General features: G+C 32.4%; 4 protein-coding genes and 1 long non-coding RNA gene across 5 annotated transcripts; 3 read left to right on the plus strand and 2 right to left on the minus strand.

Moving 5' to 3' along the window:
• Positions 1-993: 993 nt before the first annotated feature.
• LOC121217926 (uncharacterized) lies at positions 994-1714 on the plus strand. The gene is made up of 2 exons (XR_005914184.1): positions 994-1148; positions 1470-1714. It is a non-coding gene; the product is annotated as an uncharacterized lncRNA (long non-coding RNA).
• Positions 1715-2351: 637 nt separating this feature from the next.
• Positions 2352-3738, plus strand: LOC121217927 (U-box domain-containing protein 11). The gene has a single exon (XM_041094609.1). It carries the CDS (start codon positions 2470-2472, stop codon positions 3424-3426), a length of 957 nt encoding a protein of 318 aa, XP_040950543.1. The 5' UTR covers positions 2352-2469; the 3' UTR covers positions 3427-3738.
• Positions 3739-8573: 4835 nt separating this feature from the next.
• On the minus strand, positions 8574-10522 carry LOC107904807 (F-box protein PP2-A12). The gene is made up of 3 exons (XM_016831298.2): positions 9713-10522; positions 9449-9567; positions 8574-9117 (listed from the first exon to the last, which is right to left on the minus strand). The coding sequence occupies exons 1-3, from the start codon at positions 10025-10027 to the stop codon at positions 8652-8654; spliced, it is 900 nt and encodes a 299-aa protein (XP_016686787.1). The 5' UTR covers positions 10028-10522; the 3' UTR covers positions 8574-8651.
• A 2208-nt stretch (positions 10523-12730) lies between these two features.
• LOC107904806 (calvin cycle protein CP12-3, chloroplastic) lies at positions 12731-13541 on the minus strand. The gene has a single exon (XM_016831297.2). It carries the CDS (start codon positions 13384-13386, stop codon positions 12976-12978), a length of 411 nt encoding a protein of 136 aa, XP_016686786.1. The 5' UTR covers positions 13387-13541; the 3' UTR covers positions 12731-12975.
• Positions 13542-24148: 10607 nt separating this feature from the next.
• Positions 24149-27414, plus strand: LOC107904805 (mitotic spindle checkpoint protein BUBR1). The gene is made up of 11 exons (XM_016831295.2): positions 24149-24498; positions 24612-24671; positions 24913-25057; positions 25286-25443; positions 25641-25722; positions 25822-25888; positions 25977-26031; positions 26333-26498; positions 26598-26680; positions 26916-26993; positions 27087-27414. The coding sequence occupies exons 1-11, from the start codon at positions 24326-24328 to the stop codon at positions 27148-27150; spliced, it is 1131 nt and encodes a 376-aa protein (XP_016686784.1). The 5' UTR covers positions 24149-24325; the 3' UTR covers positions 27151-27414.
• The last annotated feature ends 366 nt before the right edge of the window (positions 27415-27780 follow it).

Consider the following 27780-nt stretch of genomic DNA (forward strand, 5'->3'; position numbering starts at 1 on the left):
TATGAATAAATATTTACAAAGTATATATATACAAGTACAATAAGTAAATTTGCAAATATGTGTACACATATATTTAACACACATATACAATGATACATATGAAAAGATGGAATGGAATATATCAATCAAAAACTAATAAAAAATGCATGTGGGTATGAATATAAAAATCGTAAAAATAAAATAAAAATATAAAAATATGCTTATGTTAAAACACATATATACAAGTATACAAAAAAAATAATTTCTAAAAAACATGAATATGTGCAAAAATAAAGAAAATGCATATGCATTATAAAATATAGGTGTATACACACACATATATATATATACATATTTATTTATAAAACTATTAAAACAAAATATATGAAAAAATATATAAAATATGTGTGTATAAGAATTAAAATATGTATGTATATATATATTTACAAAAAAATGTATAAGTATATATCAATAAAATATAAAATATATAAAAGTTAAAAAGATAAAAAAATAAAAATATATATAAAAATATAAAACGTATGTAAAGTATATGCATGCGTTTATAAAGTTTATGAATGTATGTATTATATAAAGAAATATGTATTCGTATACTATATAAAAAATGAGCGTTAAAAAAATAAAATAGTTAACAAAGTGGACTAAATTGAACTTAAAAACAAAAAAATGGGGTAAATTCGAAATAAGTAAAAGGGAGGACCAACTTTAATGCGCAAGCAATAATGGGGACCAAAAGGGAAATTATTCCCACCTTCCAAAACGCTGCGCAGCGAGGGACCAAGTTGAAACAGAAATGAAATTTGCGGCTAATTTAAAAAAAACAAAATGAGTTTAATTGAAAAAGCATCACAAAAAGCAGGGGCTAAATGCGCAATTCTACCATTAAAAGCCAGAACACGCGGATCCTCCCCTCCGGGACGGGTCACCGCGCTGGTTTGGCCATTTAAAACGGCGTCGTTTCATGTGCTGCATAAATGAAACAAAATTGAAAAAAAAGAAAAAAACAAAATCATTTGGTTTCTTTTTTTAAAAAACAAAGTGTGGCTCTGCTAGGGTTCTTTTAACCCATTCCGCGCCGTCGTCCATCTGCCTCTTCACCAAAGCTCCGATGACGGCGGAGATGGTGGTGGCGCGACGACCTTGACGAACAGGTAAGTATTCTTCCCTTCTTTTCTTTGTTATTTTACGAAATAATAATGAAAAAAAGAAAAAAACGTTTGCAAATAAAATGGACACTGCAAAATAAAATAAAATAAAAAACCACCTTTGAAAAAAAGAGTTCTAAATCTGTATTTTCTCTGTGCTTTTTCATATCTTTTTACACTGAAAATTCCCCCCCTTTGTTACAGATTTCACGGCTTTAAATAGCCGAAATGGAAAAGAAAAGGAAAAATAGAATAAAAAAAATGAAAATCTATTATGTTTCCCTTTGCTATTCTGTTTCGTTAGTGTTTGTTGCTATTTTCTCGCAGGTTTGGTGGCCGTTGAAGAGGCGCGCTCGCACAGAGGGCCGTGCTGCGATAATCGCGGAGGCGTGGGAGGGTGAGGCTGTTGCGGCGCCGTGTTCGCTGCTGTTGCCTGGGGTTTTTCTGATTTTTTTAGTATTTTGGGTTAGGTTTGGGCTTGTAAAAATTGGGCTGCGCCCTATTATTTATTTTAACAGGCCCGGGCCAATTTGGGCCGACTACACTTTTTTTTCCAAAATTGATCTTTTTCTTTTAAATATAAAAAAATCAATCGAAATTCCTAATTATTTTTTAAAAATGACCTTTACTTCAAATTCTAAATGGAAAATTAGAAAAATAAGTTAGAATGGTAGCTTGAATTTTCGTATGGTCATATTTGGAAGAGGGACTGAAATGAAAACATATCCACATACCAGGGTCTAATATGAAAAAAGAATTACACTTAAAATAAAAATTTATGAAAGTTAAAGTGATTATTTATACAAATTTCTCTTAATAATAATACTATTAATATAATATAAATTTCAATTTGAAGGTTTTAGAGATCTAAATTGTGTTATAAATAAATAACAATCAAAATTTTGTCCAAATAAAATTGTTACAGAAAGGGAGAATAATCTACCTATAATATTTAAAAGGAATAATAACAAGATTTATCCTTGTACTTTAATGCAATTTTCAATGTGGTACTTATATTTTTAATTTGTTCATTTTAGTACTTGTACTTTCTTTTCAAAGGGTATTTTGGTGACGGCGTTGAAATGTGTCAAAATTTGACATGTTTCCCCGAGAAAAAAACACAAGTACCAAAATGAACAAATTAAAAATACAGATACCATATTGACAATTTTATTAAAGTAGAGGTATAGAAAGTGATGGCGGTGAAAACCAAGTTTAGAAGAGACAATGGTAGGAAGCAAAGAAAGTCAGAGAGTTTGTTTTGATTTTGAAACTTTCTCTTATTTTACCGTTTCTTACACCAACACCAAACCAAAAACTCGAAACAATGGAAGTTAAACGCCGAACAGCTCGAAACCTCGTATCCAAACTAAGCTCAGTTTCCGAACAGACCCGAACTGATGCTTTGTGCGAACTACGCCTAATTTCCAAACACGATCACGATAGCCGACCCTTGATTGCCGATGCCGGAGCTGTTCCTTACCTTTCTGAAACCCTTTACGGTTCTTCTCCCACCATTCAAGAAAACGCCGCCGCCACTTTGTTGAATCTCTCCATTTCTTCCCGCGCTTCTCTCATGTCCACTCGCGGCTTCCTCGACGCGTTATCGCACGCTCTCAGTAATTCCCCCTCTCCCACTGTGGTCCAGTCCTGCGCCGCCACCCTTCACAGCCTTCTCATTGCCGAGGACACTTACCGTCCGATAATTGGATCCAAACGTGACATTCTTTACACTCTGCTATCTATCATCACTGATAACAACGCGCCGCCTCGGTCGATTAAGGATGCGTTGAAGGCGTTGTTTGGGGTCGCGCTTTACCCGTTGAACCGGGCCAGTTTGGTGGGTCTCGGGGCGGTTCCCGCTCTGGTGTCGTTGATAGTCAGAGACGCGAGGACGGGGATCGTCGAGGATGCGACGGCGGTGCTGGCGCAGATTGCGGGTTGCGAAGAGAGTGAAGAAGCGATGAGGAAGGCGGGTGGGGTTAGGGTGTTGGGCGATTTGTTGGATGAAGGGACTGGAGCCAGTGAAAGAATAAGGGAAAACGCGGTGGCGGCTCTGTTGAACTTGGCGCGCTGCGGCGGCGAGAAGGGGAGGAAAGAAGTGAAAGAAATGGGGGCTAAAGTGATGGAAGGAATTACTGACTTGACGAAGAATGGAAGTGCTAAAGGGAAGACCAAAGCAGCGGAATTGCTGAAAATCGTTGTTGATGGATATGGGAACCAAAGTGAAGTGAGGGATTTTAGGTTCAATACTTCCTCTGATTTCATGAATCATTCTATATGAAGTCCTTTGCATTTTGATCTTTTTTGTTGTAGATTTAGGTGAATATTTGTTGCAAATATATATATTTGATGGTCTGATAATGTATAACGAATGATTCAATATTCGAATTAGGACATTATACTGTTGTCATATTAAAGAAATTTAGGAGATTTTGATGGGATAACCAGTTGTTTAGTGGTGTATAGATTTGTTCATCAACTGTGTTGATTAAAACTTTATATTTGTTATATGGTGTCATTCGGCACAATATCAGTTGTGGTGCAAATTTGTTAGCAAAAAGAATGAAGAAGGGAAATATGAGTTTATGATTGATATGTTGAGTCTATTTTTCTTTGTACCTTTGTTCGAGATTATGTTATGTGAATGGCCATTGTTGTGCAGGTTGTTTATGCATTTATGTTTGTAAAAAACCTCACCGGACCAAAATCAGACCTTCGGGATATAACTTAAAAGCATTCTACCCTTCATTTCATGTGAAAAATTTCCTCTGGAATTTGGTAGGCTCATAATTAATGGACCTTGCTGCATGATTTCTCAGTAGTGACTTGTACGTTATTAATGTTAGACTCACTCTAAAGCTTAGGAGTAACTCATGGATGTTCACTATTAATCTGGCTGGAGTTTAGTAGGTTAGAACTACTTGGTTTTTTACATTGTTTTCAGCTTTAGACAGTCAAGAACGATTAAGGTTCAATATCTGTAGAAAGTCTGGAATCTCGGTGTCAAATTTTGATTTACCTAAAATTCTCTCCATTGAAGTGTTGATTTGAAGCTAGAATTTTATTCATGCTCAGAATACCATTATATTATATGGAATAGAAGGCTTTGACCCCATATGAGGGGAAGACCGAAATCATGAACCAACAAAGAATTTGGTTGATAAGGAATCTGTAAGATATAGCAGATGGCAGCATTGGTGGAAAGCTGCATTGTCTGTGGTGTATATCAAGCTAATCCCAGACTTCTGTTCTTGAAATCTGGCCTAATGAAAAGGATGATGGAGTATCATAAAACCCAGATATTAACATTCCTATTGATTGATATGTCTGAGGAGCTGCTAACAATTCATGGTATGTGCTTCATTGGCTCATGTTTGGTAAGAAAGTTGTAGCATTTTCTGATATATCTATGTTTTAGAAGGTGGAATGGTTTTGACTTATGCTATTTTGAACTTTTCATTAAAAAAAAAAAAAGAGAAAAAGAAAGATCAGTCCTTTTTATAGACTCAGTCAAAGAACAAATAAAAGGAATTATATAATCAACTCTGAATGTCAACTGGAGTTGGGTGTTTGCTTAAGATCCACTACATGCTAGCTAAATCAACATTGTTTTGTGAGTTATTTTCCAATAAAGTATAGTGGGCAAATGCCAGGACATAAAATTTTATAATAAATAACATACCATTTCTTTAGATATGATTAACATTATACATTTAGTATGTGTATCATATTCAACTTCAATTTTTTTTAATAATTCTGGTCAACAAGAAACTAGAAACAGGATAGTCAAGAGAGGTGCCTTTGCTTTCACACCCCCATACCTATTCAACTATTAAAAAAAAAAATACTCTCCTCCCTCCCCCCGGCCCCTCTCCCTACCACCGGAGATTGCCCTCTCGAGCTGATAGCATGCTCTGAAAAATTGCTACTAGTATACTTTCTTTTTTTTTACTCTCTTTCGGATTTCATTCTTTGTCCTTCCAATAAAGTTAGATTAAGGGGCTATGTTCTACTGGATTTGTTCCAATAAAGTTAAAATCTTTTTATTCACAAATTATGTTGGCTGCAATGACACAGGATTAATTCACCCTCACTAAACCAACACCATTCATCCGGTAAGGTCCTGCAATGAAATGAAATTCCCAATTAGGATGAACCATGGAAGAAATTCTAAATTCTAAATAGAAAATATGGATATTGGTTTTTTGGATTGAGTCATGAGTAACTTTGCCAACAAATAAGGATAAGCAGTAAGATTTTTTTCTAAAAATGGTTTAAATAGAGGAGAGGGACGGGGTTGGGGAGGGCATTTTTGTTTTTGTTTTATTTAACACTAATATATATATATTATTTTAATATAATATTTTTATTTTATTATTATATAATTTTTGAAAATATTTATGTTTCTTTATATACTTCTTTGAATTTTTTTAGAATTAGGATCAAATTGAAACGATTTGTAAATTTTAAGGGTTAATTTTTTAAAATTATGACTAAATCGATATAATATGTAAAAGTTAAGGGAAAAATTTATTATTGTGCCACCTTTTTTAACTTCCATGTCAATTTTCCGTTTATAATTTTAAGAGAAGTGGCAAAAATGACCGAATCATATAATATAGATACTTAAATTGCAAACCTTTTATTTTGGGTGCCTAAAAGAAAAGTTTTTGATAATAGAATAACTATTTGTTTAGTTTACCCTTTTTCTAAATCTAATGATCCGTCTAAACTCTTAATAGTGACTAGGTAATATTGAAGTGGCATTTTTCTAACACATTTTTTTTAGGGATAAATCCCAAAATTACACATAGACTATGGTTTAATGTATAATTATATACATGAGCTTTAATTTTGTGTAATTCTATACATGAAATTTTGATTTGATCCAATTCTTGTAAATTATTAACACAGTTATTGGTATAACATCATTTTATGTTTATATATTGTATACATAAATAATTATACTTATCCAATATAAAAATAAATTAATGTATTTATTTCTTTAAATGTGTATGATTAAATCAAAATTAAAGTTTCAAGTTTACATTTGAATCACAATTATTTAAATTGAAACCGAAACCGAACCGGTTTATTCACTTATCTCGATTTAGATTTTCAAAATCGAAATAGAACCGGATAAACCATTTAAACCGATTTAGGTAATCGAATTAACCGAAAACTAATTAAACTAAAAAAGTCAATTAATTTGGTTCGGTTGCTTTGTTTAAACCGAAATAATGCTTAACCCTACTCAAAATGAAATCCTTGTAATTTGGTCACCCAATTTTTGGGGTGCGCATTAAATCTTTAACAGCGGTTAACTGTGCACGCCAAATCATATTTACACTTTCATTTTGGTCACCTAACTTTTGGGTCACTTTCATTTTGGTCACCCAAAAAATATTTTTTTTAAAGTAAAAAAAGGATTAAAGTGAAAAAGTGGTTGAAGCTGAAATAATGCGCAAAAATTGTCAAATTTCTTTTTTGTTAATATTGAAATTTTAAATTTCAAAACATCAAAAGAAAATTTTGAAATTTTTTTATTTATTGATAATAATATTAACCGAGTTGTACTATAATACTAAAATTAGTTAATTTAATCTCCTTTTAAATTTTAAAGTTTAGTTTATGTTTCCAAATTATCTTTAATGAAATCATTTCAAATAATTCATATTTAATAATTTTCTATGAAATTTAAATATATTTTCATTATATAATTTTGAATCTTCCATGCTAAGATAAAATGTAAAGGAAAATATATTCACAATTAATTGCTTGTTCTTCATTTGGGTAAAGAAGTGATGAAAAAATTATGAGTTTTCTTTAGAATTTAAGACAAAATTAATTAATTAAATTATTTGCAATAATTTTTCTTTACTTTTAGCTTAGCATGAAAAATTCAATATCATATAATCAAAAGAAAATTGAGTTACATAGACAACTATTAAAAACAATAATTTTCATTTATAATTTTTGAAAATAATTTCAAAACATCAAAATAAAATTAATAAATTGTTGAATATTTTTTCCATTGATAATGTCAACCGATTTGTTACTATAAATTTGAATCTTAATATTTAAAATTTTATATTTCAAAACTTTAATTTAGAATTTTCAGCAATTGGATAAACAATTACAATTTGACAATTTTTGTGTATATTTCTACCATTTTTTCATTTTAATCATTGATTATTTTTATCCCAATCAATACTTAAAAAAGATTTTTTTTAGTAACCAAAATGAAAGCGACCTAAAAATCGGCTGACCAAAATGAAACTGCAAACATAATGTGACGTGTACGATTAACTGTCGTTAGAGATTGAACACTTGAGTGACTAAAATGAAAGCGCATAAAAATTAAGTGACCAAATTGTAAAGATTTTATTTTGCATGATTAAAATAAAAATACCCAAAATATTGAATCAACAACTAAATAGTTTACTTAAATTCCTATTCACCATATTCGATCAATATGGATTCTTGGTTATCGAATTGTTTTAACTTTCTTTCGTTCATCCAACTTCACAAGAAAAAAAATACTATTGATATAATAAATAATATTATTATTAAAAATCAAATAATAAAAGTATCAAACATCAAATAATAATAAAAATCAAACATAACAGATAATAATGAAAATTAGGAGCGCAAATGAGACATTAATGCTTGCAAGCTGTTTGAGTTTGAGTCGAAAAAATTAGAATTCGATTGGATAATTATTGTGTTGAGTTGAACTCGGGCACTGTAATACTCAATTAGAATGGCTCGCGAGTCTAATCGGGCTTTTCATTTTAATATATATTTTTTATATTATGACATTACATTTTACTTTTATTATATGGTAAGAGCTTAAGTACAAACGACCTCAAGCTTGAACGTGAATTAACTCGAATACGAAAATTGATAAATGAACTTAATTGAGCTTAATTCGAGAACTCTCGATTATGTATCAAGCTGAACTCGAGCTTAAAAATTAATGTTTAATTAAGCTTGAGCCGAGTATTGAGCCCCAAATTCCAACCCACTATTCGGGTTCGACTTGGCTTGATTACACCGCTAATGAACCTATTTTTTTTTTAATAATGGAAACAAAACATACTAAATAATATGAAAAACTGATCTTTTAGATGTTGCTTGTTAATGCATCTTCTTATAGTGCTAAGTGCTAAGTTTTAGTTTTAATTAGTAGGTAACTATAACACTTAATATTTTTTTATTTTTTTATCATCACAATTTGGGGGAAGAATGACAAGATTCCAGCCTATGTCATCTAAGCATAAGGCGAGAGATCTAATCACTGCTCCAAATAAATTTATTTTTTATTCATTAATTGTAGGTTTATTTTGAATTAATTATGATGTAGATAAAAAGAATTCAGAAAAAAAAAACACAAATATTAGTTAGTGAAACAAACCAGAAGGTGAATATTCCGTACACACTGCCATAGTTTTAATTATAGGGGTTGGTGCACAGGGACACCAATTGTGCTTTTTAACCACACTTTTAAATAGAGTGGAGCATACGACAACAGGGTTTGGTGCACTTTAGAAATCCTTTGTGTTCTAGTCTTTCTCTAAATGCACTTGGACATATGACAACTGAGTCTAAGCATAGACCACCTTTTGTATGTGTGCAATCGATTTGAGACATTGATAACTTTATCTTTGTTGATGAACTGGGATTCTCAACGTTGAAGTCTCCCACATGGTAGTGAAACCATTTGCCTGCTTCACTCAAACTGCACTCCCATGTGCTATGCTTATCACCTGATGTCCATAGCTGAAACCTTACGGGTTTTATATCCCAACCGTGGACCTGCTCGGGGTCGCAAATTCCTCGACCGAAACCCCATGCACGGCCGAGCTGTAGTCGAAAGAAAACACTATAAGTTCCCACCGGAAACGGGAATTCTACCTCCCCGTTGACTTCGAACCACCAGATTTGCCGAAGATACGCAATTGAGTGGAACCTAAAATCACAAATGAAATTGAAATTGAAATCACTTGGGCAGAGTTTGATTTTGAACATGTGGCGTGAAGATGTATTCGTTCAACTAAACAACATTCAGAACATCGATTGCATCAAGCATTCACGCATTCAACTAAGTTAAAGGATCGATCCTTTGAAGAGAAATTTACACAAAATGATGAATTTCAAACGAAAGTCAGACTAGCAATGATGATGATCCACTACTGAAGCACTAGAGGTACCTCATGAGCCTCCAGAAACACTCTGCCAAACAGCCAATGCCTGCCGGCTGAGTCGGACAGTCTGGTCGTGACAAGTTATTAAATCATTACCTGGATTCATTAGTAGGAATATGATTCCAGTATCTTCGATCATCAATCCCCGTTATTTGTAATCCCTTTGAAGAAATTGACATACAAACACCACCTGTGCTCTTATGCAGCCATACTTTCTGCAAAACCAACCAAATTCTCTAGTCTTGAATGTTGAGCTAGAAACCACCAACCAATACAATAAATCCAAGAAACCAAATCCAATTTTTTTTCTCGGTATACACCCAAGGGGGAAAAAACAAAAAACAGAACAGAAAACCGTACCTTGGTGCCACCATCAAAAGTATTAGGTCGACATAGCCTTGTATAAATGTCTCGTTTACCCAAGTTTTGAGGCACAAAACCCAGAATTTTATGAACAAGAATATGATAATTAGGTGGCAATTTGGATTCCCAAACAAAATCAGCCCAAGAAGCAGCACTAAATGCTCGGTTCAACTTTGCAAGTTTACATATCTCCGGAGGATCCAAATGCTGAATAATTGATGCCACACAACTCTCTGGTAAGTCGCCCAAACAGGGTGAAGATGATGATACGCCATCTTGGTCGATGAACAAAGCAGAGAAACTAGCACCCATCAATAGAACAAGGAAATAAAATGAGCAGAGAAGTTGGGAAGTTGTGTAAGGCAGAATATACTGAGAGGTGGCGGAAGGGAAGTGGGGGCGGTATTCTAAAACAAAGACGCCTATTCGTTTTCAAGGGGATTGTTTCCGTCTCTTTGTTTGTTTACTGAGAAAAAGACATTGATTTGGGCGGTAAACACCTTAGTAAAGGTCCATATGTTTGTTGGGGGTGAGCTCAAAACTGTGGACTGAACATTATGGACAAGGAATAAAGGATTCTATCCGAATTGGAAATATTTTGTACAATAAACAAATTTGGTTCAGCTGGATCAGATAGTTTAATATTTTGATATTGCTGTAAGAATAAAAAAGAAATGAAAGACAATGGCATGCAAAATCTTTTTAATTTCCTCAATCGATGTGTGGTCCCTCATGAGATGTTTGGTTTTTTGGTGTTCAGGTAACATCGAGTGTTGTTGGAGCAGTCCAGGAATGAAACAAGTGGCTGAGGCTGATGGTTCTTATAAAAAATTATTGACCGAAGAAACGCGTGTTGTCAGCGAGACGTGTGTCTGAGTCAGCATGCGACATTGTCATCCACATAAACATGGCATCTCATCTAAAACAATGACTATCGCATGAAACACATTTCATTCGACCAGTCGGATTCATAAACAAGTAAGTGACTTTTTTAATGTCAACGGGAGATTTCTCTCCTACATCTGAATGTTGCTATTCAAAGGGTTTTAGGAGTAAAAGAACATTTGTTAAGGTGAGAATGCGTAGAAAGACTTTGTTATTAGTTCTACAGCTATCAACTGTCATGCCAATTGAATGAGAAAAGCCATTGAATGGGTGGAGTATTGCTTGAAATGTTTGAATCTCATCAATGAGGAGATTAGTAAAACATGCTCAAGTTTTTTTTTTGATTGCTTGCAACTTAATTTTTTTTATTTCTCATTTACTCTTTTTGCAAACCTTATTTTAATTTTTTTTTATTGATTCTTAGTTTTAGAAAGAGCAAATGCAATTTTTTTAATATAATTATAAAAATAATATTTTATACACCATTAATGAATAATAACATGATAAATTAAACAAAAATATGGATAACTTATAAATAAATACTACTAATTTTATTTTAAAATAATTAAACATTAATCATAACTATTATAAATAAAGATTAATAACTCTCGAATTTAGAATTTTGGGTTTAAAGGTCTAAGGTAAATTTAGGATTTTAGGTTTAGAGTTTTATAGTTTATTTAAAATTAATTATGTTTAAATAAATTTATTAGTATTTATTTTTAAGTCCTCTACTGTTTTTTGTTTTATTTAATGATGAGATATATCATGTTATAATTCATCGATGATGCATAGTACTTATGCACCGATAATGCATCAAATATTCTCCCTAACTATAATATATATGAACAAAAAAATATAACTTTAATATGTAATTTTAATAGTTTTAAATACTATTTAACGTTAATATTATTTCATTTTATATTTTATTATAGAATATTATTTAATATAAATATGGTTTTAATAATCTTTCATTTTTATTATATCTATATACTCATTTTAATCTAGTGCTTTTTAATTTTATCATAGTTGATCTCATTGCTCATCCAAATAAATCTTAAAACAAATGTTTTACCTTAAATTTTTTTAGGCTTGTAGTTGGCATTCCAGACTCCAAACAATATTATCTTTAATGTTTGAATTTATTTTTCTTGGAAGTGAACTGTATCTTACTGCAGCACCCAATATTAAAATAAATTATTGAAATAAAATTATATTATTTAATTATTATATGTTCCACTTGAATGCATTCACAGTGGCTTCAACAAGATGGGTTGGGAGTACAGAGTGAGAATAGGCTGACTGATTCTTTCTTTTGTAGTTAGTTTCTCCTTTTGTCATTTGAGAAAAAAACCATTAACTCAAGGAAAGGCTTGAGAATTAATGGAGTCAAATATGCATGGCAGCATAGTATCTCATGAAGGTATTTGGCATGCTCAAGACCTGGGAGAATGACTGACATGCATGAAACGTAATTCAACTATGTGCTGTATGTATCTTATGTTGTGCCACAATCACAAAGCCAGTTGAGGAAGTTCATTGAGATATTCAGGGTTTGAGTTACTGGTTTAAGGTGCATAATTTTCTCTATCATTCGCTTAATATGGTTTTTGGGTTTCAGGTCAGGGTACTACTGCTTTCAAAGGGATGCAACACTTGACCGTGGTTCAGAACCAGTGTATGAAACTGCGTTTTTTTTCAGCAGTGATGACATCCTATTGCGCTGCTATGCTATCAACTTGAATATGGATACTGATGGTTCAATTAAATTAGCCACAGAAACTACAAGATTGTCTTTATGGTACCTATGAAAGCTCTAGTCGCTGAAGTGAGAGATTCTTAGAGTCACGCAGGTATGTTTCAAAGCAATGATCTTAAGGGTTTACAATGGTTTAACAATTCCTCATGCTGGGATTGGCAAGGAACTTTCACCAAATTGTATCTTCCAACTCCATTTGCTGCTCCGTCAGATTCAGGGGGGACCAAACCAACAGAGGTAAGTCCAAAATTTCAGCTGATTTTGATGGATAATCTATCTGGTTTCATCACAAATTTTTCTTTATTGTCTTTTGTTACAGGCTCTACCCTAAACTTCAAATTAGTATACTGCTGGAAATTAACAGGCATGCATCCATCCAATACATGATCTAAAATTAAAAAATCAACAAAGTTTTTTTACAACATAAGTTTCAGCTTGATTGAAAACAACAAAACAATAAAGGATTCACGCCATACAGTTTAGATTAATAACTAAAACCACAAATTGACAATTCCCCAACAACAAGGTTCAATTGTTCTAAAGAGGTGCTTAATTCCTTACTATTTTCCCACTAAATAACAATAGGCAGATCTAGAAAATGATATTCATTTTCCCATCAATCTTCATAGATCTTACACTCTTCAGTCTCAGGATTTTCCTGGCAAAACGACTCCAAAGGATCTTTCTTTTCTATTTCAAGTCTAAGCCTAAGATCAGCCTTAGCTTGACTTACCTCTTCGACCTCGTCCCAAGCAACTTTGCACTCATCAGATGTCTCATCTCCTTCACAAACTTGCTTAGCTTCTGTAACTTTTTTCTCAATCATCTCAGTTAGCTTCTTTTCCCTCATTTGAGTTCCTTTGTATTTGGCTGCTCCCATTGCTTTGACTGTCATTCTCGATGCCCTTCTTTCACCTTTGTTATTACACTGAAAGTAAGCCCAAGACAGCCTTGGATTTGAAGAAAAAGATGATGTCGGGTTCTTTTCTAGGGTCCCTGTCAGTGAGTTAAACCTTAGAGTTGCCATGCCTGAAGTCTGGTATACAACCTTCTTTTTTTTTGGGTTAAATGGAGTTTGTGGGGGGTTGTTTGATCAAGAAATAGGGGGTCTTTGTCATGTTCAAGAAGAGGATAGATGAAAGAGAAGGAAAAGAGGGTTTATGAAACGACAACGAACTAGTTTGGATGAATTGTGATCAGCATTAAGGCTGGTGAGGAAAAGATGGTAAAATCATACTCTTAGTCCTTATACCATGTGTAAATTGTAAATTTAATTTTTAGATTTTAATTTAGTTCATTTTAGTCCTTATACTTTTTTAATTTTAAAATTTCAATATTAACACTAACCATATATGCTCTTCTTGATAATGTGGTAAAATCATACTCTTAGTCTTTATACTATGTGGTATTTTTTTTAAAATAATTTCGTTATAGGTTTTAATCATATCTGATCTTCTTGACATAATGTCTAAAACTAGGCATAGCCCCTCCCCAACCCATAAGTAAGAAGATAATGCACTTAAATGCACTCAAACTCACGTTTTCCTACATTGGCAACAGTACCTATGCCAATTGAGCTAAGACTCAATCGGCGATATGGTATTTTTAAATAACGTGATATATTCGTTTAGCTCATTGTACTTTAAAATTTTTTTGCATTTAGCCCGACTTGATATTATACTTTATTTAATGATTAAAAGCAATATTTGAACTCACCCGATCTGGTCATCGGACCCAAACTATAGGATGCTATAACAATTAATGGAACAGTTACGTGAAAAACTAAATTCAAGAATATCAAATTACATGCAATTATACATATATCATGCATAACAAACAAAACTGAGTTTTAGTCAAGCTTACGAAAACTCTAAAATTGACTCGAAGACAAATAGAGATCAAATTGTAACATTTATAAAATTTATGGGTCAATATAAAAAATAAGAGTCACGCGACCGTGTGTCTAAGTTGTGTATCTCACGGAGGTCATGTGGCACAAAATCGACCTTGTTCACCAGTAGTCACACAGCCGTATTATTAGACCATGTTAGTAATTTAACTAAATCTATTTCATAAAATTGATATTGTTTAACTATTAAAAAGGATTAATTTATTATTTTTCTATAAATAGAAATATTTGTAACACATACAATAAAATAATGGAATAAATTATTGTATTTGCGGTTTGTGTTTGGTTTAATCAAGTAGCATTCTCCTCCACATATATCACGCAAAGTCCACACGTTTCAAAGAGAACAACCATTTCCTCTTCTTGTCTTCACTTTTTTGCATTTGAATACGATTACTTAAATTTAAAATATTTTGGTTTATTTAAAAGGTTTAAACTATCATTTTTCTCATTTTAATATATATTTTCTTCAATTCTGTCCAATTTTAATAATAAAAAAATTGAAATGTGACATAATTACAATGTTTCATATGGTATTTGTATGTATTAAAATAAAAATAAATATTATAAAGAAATCTAAAAGTAATTTATAAAATAAGAATATAATTAAAAGTTTTAGAAGTTACCTTTGACTTTGACCGGGGGCAAATATTGTTTCGAGCCCATTTTGAAAAACGAGTTAGATTTTGGGTATTGCCCTTTTTTAAATGAGATTAATAGTTTTGTAGGATTTGAATAATACCTTTATACTGATTAATTGACCGAAAAGTCCTTTTTTTTATCAAAAAAATTATAGAAATAGATCGTTTTTTTAATGACAGGAATGATCTGTTTTTACAAAAACGCACCGAACTAGCATCATTTTTAGGGGATACGCAGAAAAGCGTGCCCAACTCAACGTTTTTTTCCTGATGTTAGGTAAAATGCGCTGATGTGGAAGCACTTTTTAAAAAAGCGTTCACGTAAGCATGCTTTTGCTCGTGTTTTTCCAGTTATGGTTTTGTTAAAATTTTTAATTATTTAGGGTTAAGATTTATAAAATTAAGGTTTAGGATTTTTTTTATTTTTAAAGTGTCTAAGTTTAGGTTTTCTTTTATTTTTTAGGGTTTAAGGGGTCTAAAAAAATAATTTGTACAGGATGGATTTTGAAAAAAATAGTTTTGAGGGGATGAGTTCTAAAGAAATAATCTTGACGAGATAGGTTGAGGTTTGTAGAGGAAAAACGCTCCAAGCAAGATGCATTGTCAGCAAAAGTACTGAAAACATTTTCAACTAGATGCCTTTTTCAGTACTGTTGCTTCTGAGAAAATAAATTTGATGAGATGGTTCTGAAAAAAAATCTCAAGATTCTCGGGATGAGGTTTGTGAAAAATTCCCCAAATAGTGGAGGTTGAGGTTTCTAGAGGAAAAATGCTCCAAGTAGGATGAATTGTTAGCTAAAGTACTGAAAACGCTTCCAACTAGATATCCTTTTTAGTATTACTTCTGATAGTGTGTCTTGTTTGAAGTGTTTTTCCTCTACAATTTTCAGCCCCCACTATCTGGGGCATTTTACAGAAAGGAGTGGGACGCATTCCCTTAGGCTATAAATGACTCATATTTCAGCCTCTAATGGCATAAGTTGAAGCAATAAAAATTGAAGAAATTCAAAAGAATTAAAGTTTAGAAGAATAGAAGTTGGGGTTGAAGGTATAAGTTGATTTTTCGTGTTAATATTTACGTGAAGCATTATATTTATTGCATAATGTTTTGATTTTCGTGTTTTAATTTTTTTTGATAGATAAATTAGTTGAAAATGAGTGGACGAATTAATGTTATTATTTATTATGATAGTGAGGTCTGTGACACAGAGAACGACGTGACTTTTTTATTGGAGAACACATCGCAATTGGCTTTTAATTAGAACATAGAGTTGACAGAACTGGGTTAACTTCCACGTCGTTAAATCCAAATCTGAGAAGTTTGAGGGGAAGTGTGTAGTCCCAAACGGCAGCTGCTAATGGAAAATTATGGCTTCTGTTAGGAAGAAGATAAGGTTATAGATGATTAAAAAGTTCACCAGTCCGCATACATGTGTTGCCTTGGGCACATTATCATTGGGTTATTAGGGTTTTATTTAGGGTTTAAAATTATTTCCAATTTAATTTTGACGGACTCGTTGGGTTGCAGATGTTTCATGAGATCATCCGAAGTTGGATTTAGATATGATCGCGGACCTAATACTACCAATGTGAAAGAGGATCTGAGGACTAACATGTCAGTTTTAATTGCCAATATTCGCAACCAATTCAACTATACGCCTTTGTACCATAAGGCGTGGATAGCTAAACAGAATGCCTCAAAGAAGATGCACAATGGGTGGGACGCGTCATTTAACGAGGTATGGCAGTGATGTCAAGTGCTGGAGAGGTACATACTTGGTTGCATAACAGATCTTGAAACAGATTTCGCATACTACAACGATCGCTTACTTCACGGGTGTTGAGTGTTCGAGCGTCTGTTTTGGACCTTCAAGCAATGCCAAGATGCATTCCAGTACTGCAAGCCTTTGGCACAAATAGATAGTACCTTCATGTATGGAAGATATACCCATCGGCTGTTATTAGCTGTGACATAGGATGGTAATCGGAAAATCCTTCCAATTGCGTTTGCAATAACATCGGGGTAGAAAATAGACGACTGAGATTTATTTTTTCTAGGTTGAGGAGGCATGTCTGCCCCTAACTTGATACATGCGTCATCTCGGATCAGGGAGCTGGAATATTATCCATAATTAAATGACAGGGAAACCTTTGAGATCGTACACACCATCGGTACTATCTACAGCACGTTGCATCTAATTATTACCAGCAATATCAGTCTACCATTGAGCGACAACAAGTGATGAACACGAGTATTTGATTGCCACCAGTTGTAATGTTCCATTTGTATTTTTATATTTTTTTGGTATGTAATCGTTACATGCACTTAAATTGACAAGGTACAAGATCATGAATGACCGTTTTCATGAAATGTTGACAATATTGCGGTCAACCAACTTGACAGGGGCAACATATCTCGGAAACATACCATTCGAATAGTGGACACAAGTATACGACGTCGGGCTACTACGATATGACCACATGACATCAAACCTGGCGAAATGCATCAATTCTGTTTTAAAGGGAACCCATCATTTGCTGATAATCGTAGTTGTGAAAGAGATATACTTTTGTCTAGCGGAACTATTCCCAAAGCAAGTGGCAAGTTATGTCGGGCAATTGCAAAGAGGTCATGTATAGTGCCCGACGGTAATGGAAGAAAGTAATAAAGGTAAGGCATGAGCAAACTGCATGCACAAAATTTTTCACTCGAGCGGTGACCTATGGTTTCAGGTGGCGGAGTTCGACAAGTCAGATCAAGGTATTGTCAGAGGATGTACCGGGTACACATGAGAAATAGAACTTACAATTGTGAGATATTTAATGCACTTATCCATGTGCTCATGCAATTGCATGTTGTATGAATATTTGTTTGAATCCAATGGGCTTCGTCGACGAATTGTACAAATTAGAAAACTCATACAACGTGTGGATACATGTATTACAATTGATTCTAGATGAACGTAAGTGGCCACCTATACCGTTTGTTCAATTTAAGTTGTTACCTGATAAAGATCTGCGTCGCAAACTAAAAGGTTGATCGTGCTCGACTCGAATATGTAACAACATAGATATTCGTGAATGTTCAAACCAATAGAGGTTATGCGGGTGGTGTGAGAACCCAGGTCATACAATGCCGTCCTGTCCACATCAAAGTTAAACATTGTAATATGTCTTCATGAGAATTGTTAGCCATTGTTAATCCAAAATAAATTTAATACTTGTTCATGTGAATTTTTAACAAAAACATTTGATATTTCTATTCACATCAAATCTTATTGCAATGCTATATGAAAATATATTGCATATGAAAATATTCAATGCAAATTAAAATTTCGATTAGGGTTTAATGGATAGTTAAATTAGATAGTGTACAAAAAAATATTCAAAAGATTTTATATTAATTTAAATGATGCAATTTACAATTCATCAGTGCATATACCAGTAGGAATCTGTGTCACATCGGAATGGTCGACAGTTACACACTGGATTCCTTCTAAGTTTAGCTCTGGTCGAGGTTGTGGTTGTTGGGGTCTGCCTTTGGTCTATGTAAATCCTTACATTCGTGCAACCTCTAGTTTATACCTGGATGGTTGAGAAGATGACCTACCTTGATAGAACAAAAATACTGGAGGTGTTTACGTCACCCACGGCGATACAGATCATCAAGCTCCTAAGGTGCCATAGGAATCGATTGTCGAAATCTGAACTGTTGCAACACTCTATCCGCCTTGTGCATCTTGACAGTAGCATATACTACCAACTAGGCCTTAACGTGCCAGACGTTGAGATTCACAAAGAATTCCTCAAGAATTACTACCTGAATTATCGAGTCCTTGTATGGTGTCCATTCAAACTATATGAATGTAATAAAAACACTAGTTATATATACTACTAAATATTAAATACTAAATACTAAATACTAAATACGAAATACGAAATCGACTACGTTATTTTTATATAGTTCAAATATAAATAAATACATACTTCCGCTTCCTATCGTTGGTCCAATAGAAGTTATATATCTTCAAACTCGATAGGTAATCTCACGTGACTCGAGGCATGGTTCCACCTAATTAAATAGCTTATTAGCATAATAATTTTATTCTAAATCAATTTAATAATGGTAATATATACTGAATTTTACCTTGTTATGAGTGAAAATGTATAAAGGTAGTCCACTCGAAGACGTAAAAATAGAAGGCGATATTGAGCCTATGATTGTAGTAGTAAATGACAACCACCAATCTTGATTTTTCCTAGTTTCGTCGCCCGACACATCTCCCTAGACAATATCACCAACACTGCGGACCTCCAATTGAGTTCGCCAGCCTGTCTAAAATCGACGAGTTTCAGCAGTCACCTTAGATGTACAAAGTTTCATGACTTATCATGCATCAGAATACCCCCGATAATCTGAAAGATGTACGCTCGAGCATATCGTAGTCTCCTCTCTTTAGTAGAATCGTTCACTAGCTCCGTGAAATAATTTCGTAACTAGGCCATTTTAATCCGACCTACAGTAATTATCTTTGGTACCACACCCAAAAGTTCGTAACAAACAGTCCACCAATTAGCAGACTGAATAAACCCGGTGACTATCAATCTGTCCACGGGTAACCCTAACTATAACTGCACGTCATCTAGAGTGATAGTACACTCACCGCATGGAAGATGGAATATGTGTGTGTGTCTGGTCTCCACCTCTCCACCAACACACTTAGGAGTTTTAGGTCCAACTTACACCCCCAGCCTAAGTAGGTCACATTGAAAAAACTACCTTCCCTCAAGTATGTTTCGATCAACAGTGATAGAGGACCGAATAGATTATGAATATGAATTGCAAAATTCGATCTTCCACCTATTTACATAAAAAGTTATAAAAAATATTAAGTTCAATTATAACTATGAAATAAAAAAATTTTAAAAATCTAAAAATTATTAAAAATTATTCTTACCATTTGCAATTGATTGACAGAGATGTGCTTGTCATCAAGACGGATTAGAGACCTGGCCATTGCTAAATTGAATACGGACAAATTTTTAATAAAAAATACTATTTCTTGGAATTACTTATAAAAGAATAATAAAAATATTAACTTAGATAAAAATAGAATTTAGGATTGTAATTGTAGACCTTTTTGAGAATTGTGAGAAATTAGGAGAGAATTTGTGAGAATTGTGTGTGAAAAATGTGATGGGGGTTTATCCTTTTTTGTCTAGACTGTTGAGGGTCTAATGACTAGTTCAAATAGCCATTGGAGTTGACCGTTGGAGCACAGACAAAAGTGCGCTAACATGGACGCTTTTTTGAAAAGCGCTTCCACATAGCGTGTTTTACTTAACATTAGGGAAAAAAGCACTGAGCTAGACGTGTTTTTCTGTGTTTCCCCTAAAAACAACGCCAGCTTAGCGTGTTTTAGTAAAAACGGACCATTCCCGTTATTTTAAAAAAAATGACCCATTTTCTTAATTTTTTTATGGAAATGGGCCTTTTCAGGTCATTTGGTATTTTATACTAACTTGAATTTATTGAGTTGGTTAATTATTCATTAGTATTTTGTAAGTATCAAAGTTTAGGATTTACCAAAAGTTAATTTCATTTTGCGAGTGATCTATAAATACCATTATTAGCTTTTTAAATTTAGGTCATAGTGAGACTAAAGACGCACACATGATAATTGCATATGATGAGTTTTAAGCCTGAGTACTTCAAATTTAGGTCATATGCGAAGCTAGGAACTTTGTATTGAAGGGGTCGAAATGAAATTAAAAAATTTGAAAGGTCAAATTCAAAATTATTTATGCTAAAATGGTAGAAATTAAATTATTAATATTTGAAAGTGACCAAAAACGTAATTTTTCCATATTATTAAAAAGCTAAAAGAATTATATTGAATAATTAAATTTCAAAGGTACTAAAAAAATATTGAATAATTAAATTTCAAAGGTACTAAAAAAATATTATATCTTTTCGCCAATGGGGGCTAGGACCATGCCTTTGACATGGGTTGCATACAAAAGCTCGTGACCAAGGCGCACACTAATAACCTTAGTTGCTTTTATGGATGTTTGGGGTCGCTTAGCCTACCAGGACTGGTCCAATACTAGAAAGATTCAAGGTTTATCTACTTGAAGTCTAGTGAAAATGTAAACACTCTAATAATTTGTATTTTACCATGTAATTTTGTAATTCTAAGGATAAGATTATACAAATAGTTTAAATTTCTTAGTACTCTATCTTGTAGATATGTTTGAATTTAAGCTGTTGATGTAATTTGATCTACACCATTGAATGTAGGGAAGTTCAATTATAAATAAAGGCATTCCCCGACCTCATTTGTAATCATCCAGTTTTGTGTAATCAAATTGAGAAAGCATTTACTTTGAAAGTTTTGTTGTGCCTCTTTTTTCTTTTGTTGCTTATTGCTTGTGTATATAATTGGTGCCTTAGAAATTTTTCATTGAGATTCTTTTACGTTATAGTCTAGGTCCATTGTATCTGCCCTCTTTGATTACACCCTTCACCCTTGCATCTAAGTGTTAAACAAAAGTTGTAATTACATTCCAAACAAGTTCTAAAATATATGTAATTTAAAATATATTATATAAAACTGTTTTTATATGCTATAAGTTATATAAAAATAATATATATTATGTAATTAAAAAACAAGTTTAGCCGAAGTAAACTTAGGCTTAGTTTGGATGGGCGGTGTGTTTAGTTCCAGTGAGGTTAAAAACAGCGATGGCGGTGAGATTAGTTACTGTAACGGTGAGATTGAATACTGTAGCAGTGAGATTAGAAACAATGATGGAGTGTGTATTTGGATTCAAACGCAGCTGTAGCAGTGAGGTGAGAATAAAAAATGACTATTAAGGACATCATATTAGAATTGATATATAATAGAAGTTTTTAAATTATTTTACTTTTATAAAATTATTAAAACATGTGAATTTATAAATTAATTTAATAAAATATTAAAATGTATCTTCCAATATTTATTATAAATATTTTAATAAATTAAATAATAAATTTAAATTATTTAATAGATAAAATATATTTAAATTGTATTTAAATTAAGAAATTGTTAAAAATTATATTTATATTGATTAATAAAACATATTAATATTAATCTATGATTAAAATAATAATAAAGTAAAATTAACATATATAATTTTTTTTAAAAGGATTGCAGGGGCAAAAAGGGAATTACTCCTTCCACTGGTTGCCCAGTTCACCCATTGCCCTAGTTCACTCCAGTTGAAAATTAAGGAGACAGTATGGTGAGATTGTGGAGATGCACCTCACCATTAATAATCCAAACAACAAAAAAGAGTACAATGAAAAAGCATATGCTTTAAGATTCTTTCTCACTGATGGTAGTTGTAAATCCAAATGGAGCCTTAAGCCTTAAATATTCAGTACACATGCATGGACCTTAAAGGAATAACTCAATATATAAATAGGTTTACTTTTAAGTCAATTTAATTTTAAAAAAAGTTAAATATGTATTTGATTTTTCACACTTTAATTAAAATGATTAAGTTAAAATAGTGAAATGCATGATGCCATGTGTTCAAATATCATCCTCAAAATATTGTTACTTTCTAAAACTTCTTAATATTTAGTATATATATATATAAGGCTTAATGGATAAAAATCTTTAAAGAATTAAAAAAAATTAGTTAAGCTCCTCTCAATTTTTTACACTGAATTAAGCTCCTAAATAGATTAGTGAGATCTTTTGATCAATGTTAACCATTAAAAATTAATGACAATGTTGACATGATCATTAATAAGCACCACATCAATCAACAAATGTTGACGTGATAATGTCATGTCAATAAAAAGTAAAAAGATTTAAAATATTTTTAAAATTATTTTAAAAAATAAATTTATAATGAATGGAAAAATGTGTATTCAGAAACTCATTTGTTCAAATTCATTTTAAAATTATAAAAAAATATAAAAATTGTAAAAAAAACCATTAAATTTACAATCCAACCATAATCTTTTTCGTTTTTTTTTTCATTTATTTCAATTTAAAAGCAGTCTATTTTCACTTAATTCTTTCCCCATATTTTAAATTTGGTTTAACTTATTATATAGATACGTACACATACATGCAATTAATTTATACTTACATTCCATATTTTTATATTTCAATTGAAAATGATATATTTTGAATATTTATATAAAAATATTAATTGATTTGAAATATCAATGAACATGTTTGTTAGATGATCCCTCTCGCAAATGTGTTTTTAAATGAAGTAATAAATAAACAATAGAATAGACAGAACATAATAACTGTTTAGTTTTAATTAACTCATTACTGTTCAATTTTATATGAAAATGTGCAATTTATGATTTTTAAATAATTTTAGTAATTTTAAAATTGTTTTTTTTCTATATTCAGAATTTATTTGTTTTAGATTTATTTTTTAAAAACAATATTTTTTATTTTTATTTTTTTGAAAATTTTTATTTTTGATCTTCGTTAATGATTATGTTTGTTGTTAGTTTTCAACAACCAACTTTAGTTAAAGGATCTCACTAATCAAAATTGTCTATTTAAGAGCTCAATTGGGTGTAGACCTATTCATGAGCTAGGCGATGGTCTTCTTGAAATTTAAGAGGGTTTGGACAAAAATATTATGCCCAAAAAATGGGATTGAGCAAAAAATTTAGGGCCATTTAAAATATGAGCTGGGCTCGGGCTTGAGCTTAAACACATTTAAGCCTGAGCCCGACCTGACCTATTTTTAAGTTTATAATACTTTATACTATGTTATTTTTATGTATTATGTAATTTACAACACATAAAAAATAAATTTATACTAAATATATAATATTAATTTAAAGAAAATATTAAAAAAATATTAAGATAAATATATAAAAAATTATAAATTAATAAATAAAAAATTATAAATTATAAATTATTAAAATAAAATAAAATAAATATTTTTTAAAAGATAATATTGGGCCTAAAATGGGTTTGAGTTAATCGTTTGAAAATATGGCAGGCTTTTTAGGCCTATATTTTAGTTCGGGCCAAGCTTAGACAAATATAAGGCATGTTAATATTGTCCTTAAGCTCAACTCGAATTTAAAGACCCGATCCTTGAATAAATCTAATTGAGTGTAAAAAATTAGGAGGAGCTGATTTAAAATAATAATAATAATAATTGAGGACTTTCTATACATTAAACCTAAAAAGAAAGATGGGAAGTGACCCGGGCTAGCCCAATATGTCAAGTTATTTATTCCAAATCTAATTCCCATATAACGGCAACTTTTCGAGGAGCCGTTGTTACATTTCAAAATTTGAAATCTCATCTCCTTTTTCTAAATTTCTCTCTTTTTTTTCCATTTCTCAAACTCAGCAAGAAGAGAGCAGAAGAGCAGCCAAGCGATGGATCCAGAGACCGAGTTCCTTTCATCGAAACGACAAACGGGAAACGAATGGGAACTCTTCAAAGAAAACGTGAGACCTTTGAAGAGAGGCCGAAACGTCGATCTCTTAAACCACGCTCTCAAAGCTCACACCAATGATCAACTCAAGAAATCTCTCCTTGAAAACCGAAGGTCTCTTCCAAAATCCTTATCTACGATTATTTTGTGTTCTTTTTAACTTTATTTTTAATATTTAATCCATTTCTTATCTGGGTACTTCCTTTTTTCTTACTTTGAATCTTTAGGAGATTGATTGAGGCAATAGATGAGTACCAAGGAGACGATCCTCTCCAGCCTTGGCTTGAGTAACTATTCTTCCCATTACATAACTTTTATTTGAATCTTGAACTGTTCTATTGGTTGGAAATGAATTTGGGTTTTGCATTTTGAATGGTTGAAATTCGAAATTGAGTAAAAATGGAAAGCGGGTAGTGTTGACCGTTGATTCAATTGTTTTATTAGGGTGTCCTTGTTTCAAATTAGATATGGTTAAATTGTTTCAATGGCTTATTGTTTGTTTTGTACGTTTTCCTTTTTGGGGTTAAGTTGCATTAAATGGGTTCAAGAGGCATTCCCACCAGGTGGAGACTTCTCAGGACTGGTATTGATCTATGAGCAATGCGTTCGTGCTTTCTGGCATTCGGATCGTTATAAAGATGATCTCCGCTACCTCAAAGTTTGGTTGGAATATGTGGGTACTTTTCACCTTCCTTCTTTTAATCATCTTATATAGAATCATAGATGGTGATGTTTATAGTTTGTTTAAGTCGTTTATGCTTGTTCAGATGTCAAGTTAATCAGAAATATGCTACTTAACATGTTATAAATGAACACATAGAAAGCATACCAATTGAAATGGCAATGGTGTTTTCTCTGAGTTTAAAATGCTGAATCAGTGTTTGGGAAATGGTGTTTGCAGGCTGAGCATTGTAGTGATGCTGAGGTCATTTATAGTTTTCTTGATGCCAATGATATTGGGAAGACACATTCAGCTTACTATATAGCATATGCTTTGCACATGGAGTCCAAGTCTAAGATGAAAGCAGCAAATGATATACTCAATCTTGGGATATCCAGGTAAAAGCTGTCTTCCATATTTAGTTTTTATGGAAGAGATATGATTTGATTCAACTGATACTGAAGTGCATTTCATTTTATGTTAAAACATGCTTTTTCTCTCAAGGCTTACTTGGTTTGTGTGTAGATTTTTTTATCCATTTATACTTTTGTAAATTTACATTTGTTGATCTAATTAAGCTTTCCTGCAAATGTAGTAATGCTCAACCAATAGAGAAGCTGAGGGATGCATACAAGAAATTTCTTGCTCGCTCAATGAGAAGACCTAATGCTACTGAGGTATAGACTATAGACTAATGTTTAATGTCTTCTCTACATTTGAATTGCTTCTATAAGGATTTTCTTGGTTATGTTTTTCATTCTTTTCCCAAACTACAGGAAGAGTTGAAGGAAGATGACTTACCAGTCCGAAGTTTCGGAACTGTCTTGGCCAGGGGAGAGAGTCGTAAGTTCTATTTCTCTTCTTTGTCAATTTCAATTTACCATCTAAAAGCTTTTTCCACAGCATAATATGTAAGTTCTTGTGATTGCAGAAAGGCAGGCCATCAAAACTTTTGAGCTTGGCAGAAACAAGTTGAAGCAAGATCAGTAAGCAAAAGAACCTTTCTATACTTAAGTTTGAGCTCTCATCTTGTGTTATTCGGACTTGGATACTTGGATACTTGGAATTCGTATCTCCATATCCATGTTTCAGACACAAATGTCAAACACGTGTACTTCAAGAAAAATGAAAAGCCCAAGCAATGTAGCTCTCATCTTCCTCTACTTCATTCTAACCATGGAGCTCTCATTTTAATCACGGCACTCTATTATCTTCCGTTCTGCTATATTTTTAATAGCCATAAGAACTCCATTATGAACTTGCTTTTCTATTGGTTTTCATTCATAGGGTGCACCGAACTCCATTATCTATTTACAATGATACAAATATGGATGTCATGAGGGGTCATCACTCTAAGCCAAGTACCGGTTCAAACTCTTGGCACACTCTTGGAGGTAGAGCTGAGAGAAACAAAGAAAATAATGCTATGCCTGCAAAGTGGACATCACACAAGGTTTACTTCAACTCCCAAAACATGATATTTTTGCTACTGGGTGATGTATTGTTCAGATTGTTCTAAAAATGACATTGAGCTTCATAAAATTCTTCTCAGATTCCGCAGAGACCTGTGCCTAGAATCGTAGGGGCTGTTGCAAGTGCTCAAATTGAAGTTTTTGTTGATGAGGAATGTGAAGAGTAAGTACTAGTTATTTCTAAAAGTTGTATAACTTTTGGACATGCATGTATACAACTATGTTATTCCGTCTCCGTATTTTTTTCTTGAGTATCCTTATACAACATATAATTCTACCACATGAAAATAGAAACATATGGAACTGAATCATTTGTTCAAAATGTTGGTATGTAATCAATGCTTGTTATATGTTCTATGGTATTTGCATTGCTTATTTTATCAAAATTTTGTTATCAGAAAGCCAAAAGTGCATGATGAGAAGGACAGAACTTCAAGTCTGCAACTGAGAGAGTTGGACGGCAGAAACATAAAAAAGTAAAACACATTTCGAGATCACTGGTCTTTAAGCATTGTCTAAAGGCAAAGATCATCACTAAGTTAGCTGATATCTCAAAATCTTTTGTGCAGGGAAACTGAATTACTTAGGGAGAACCCATTGCGAAATTTCCCTTCAAATAGTCTACCTAGATGATTTCATGGTGGCTCCTTGGTGTGTTTGTATCATTTTCATGGTGGGATCAGCTTTTAACTCCAAAGCCTGGTCCATAATATCATGCTGTACTACGTTTTTTACTTGTTTGTTGGCTTTTAAGGTTTCATCTTTTGTTGCTTTCAATAAATAGTCGAAAGAACACCTATCTAATGCTTGTAGTCAAGTTTTTTCATGATTTCCCAGTGAAGACATAAGGTGGCTGAATGATTTAATGAAGGTTTGCCTTCTCTGGCAATTCAAATATTTGTATTGTATTCATGTATTTTACCATATTTAACTGTCTAATTCCTTTCACCCGTTCCCAATTTTTGAGGAAGCTTTTATTGCAGATTTTAGAGAAAATGCTAATTCAATGGGTTTGTGTTTGGGAGTTCTATGTAAGCAAATTTATTTAATCCATTTTTGGTTCGTGAGCATAGATCAAAGGAGCTAAATCATATTAAATTTGTGTTATTAATTATTTTTTCTTCTCGAGTATTTATATAATTCACTAAAGAAAGGATACTTTTTACTAATATTGTATGTAATTAATATTTATATGACTTGAATTTTAGAGTTACGCAAACCCAACTTTTTGGCAAGGAAAGAGATAATTAAACTTGAGAAACC

The sequence above is a fragment of the Gossypium hirsutum genome, chromosome D05 (genome assembly GCF_007990345.1).
Source record: "Gossypium hirsutum isolate 1008001.06 chromosome D05, Gossypium_hirsutum_v2.1, whole genome shotgun sequence".
NCBI classification, from domain to species: domain Eukaryota; kingdom Viridiplantae; phylum Streptophyta; class Magnoliopsida; order Malvales; family Malvaceae; genus Gossypium; species Gossypium hirsutum.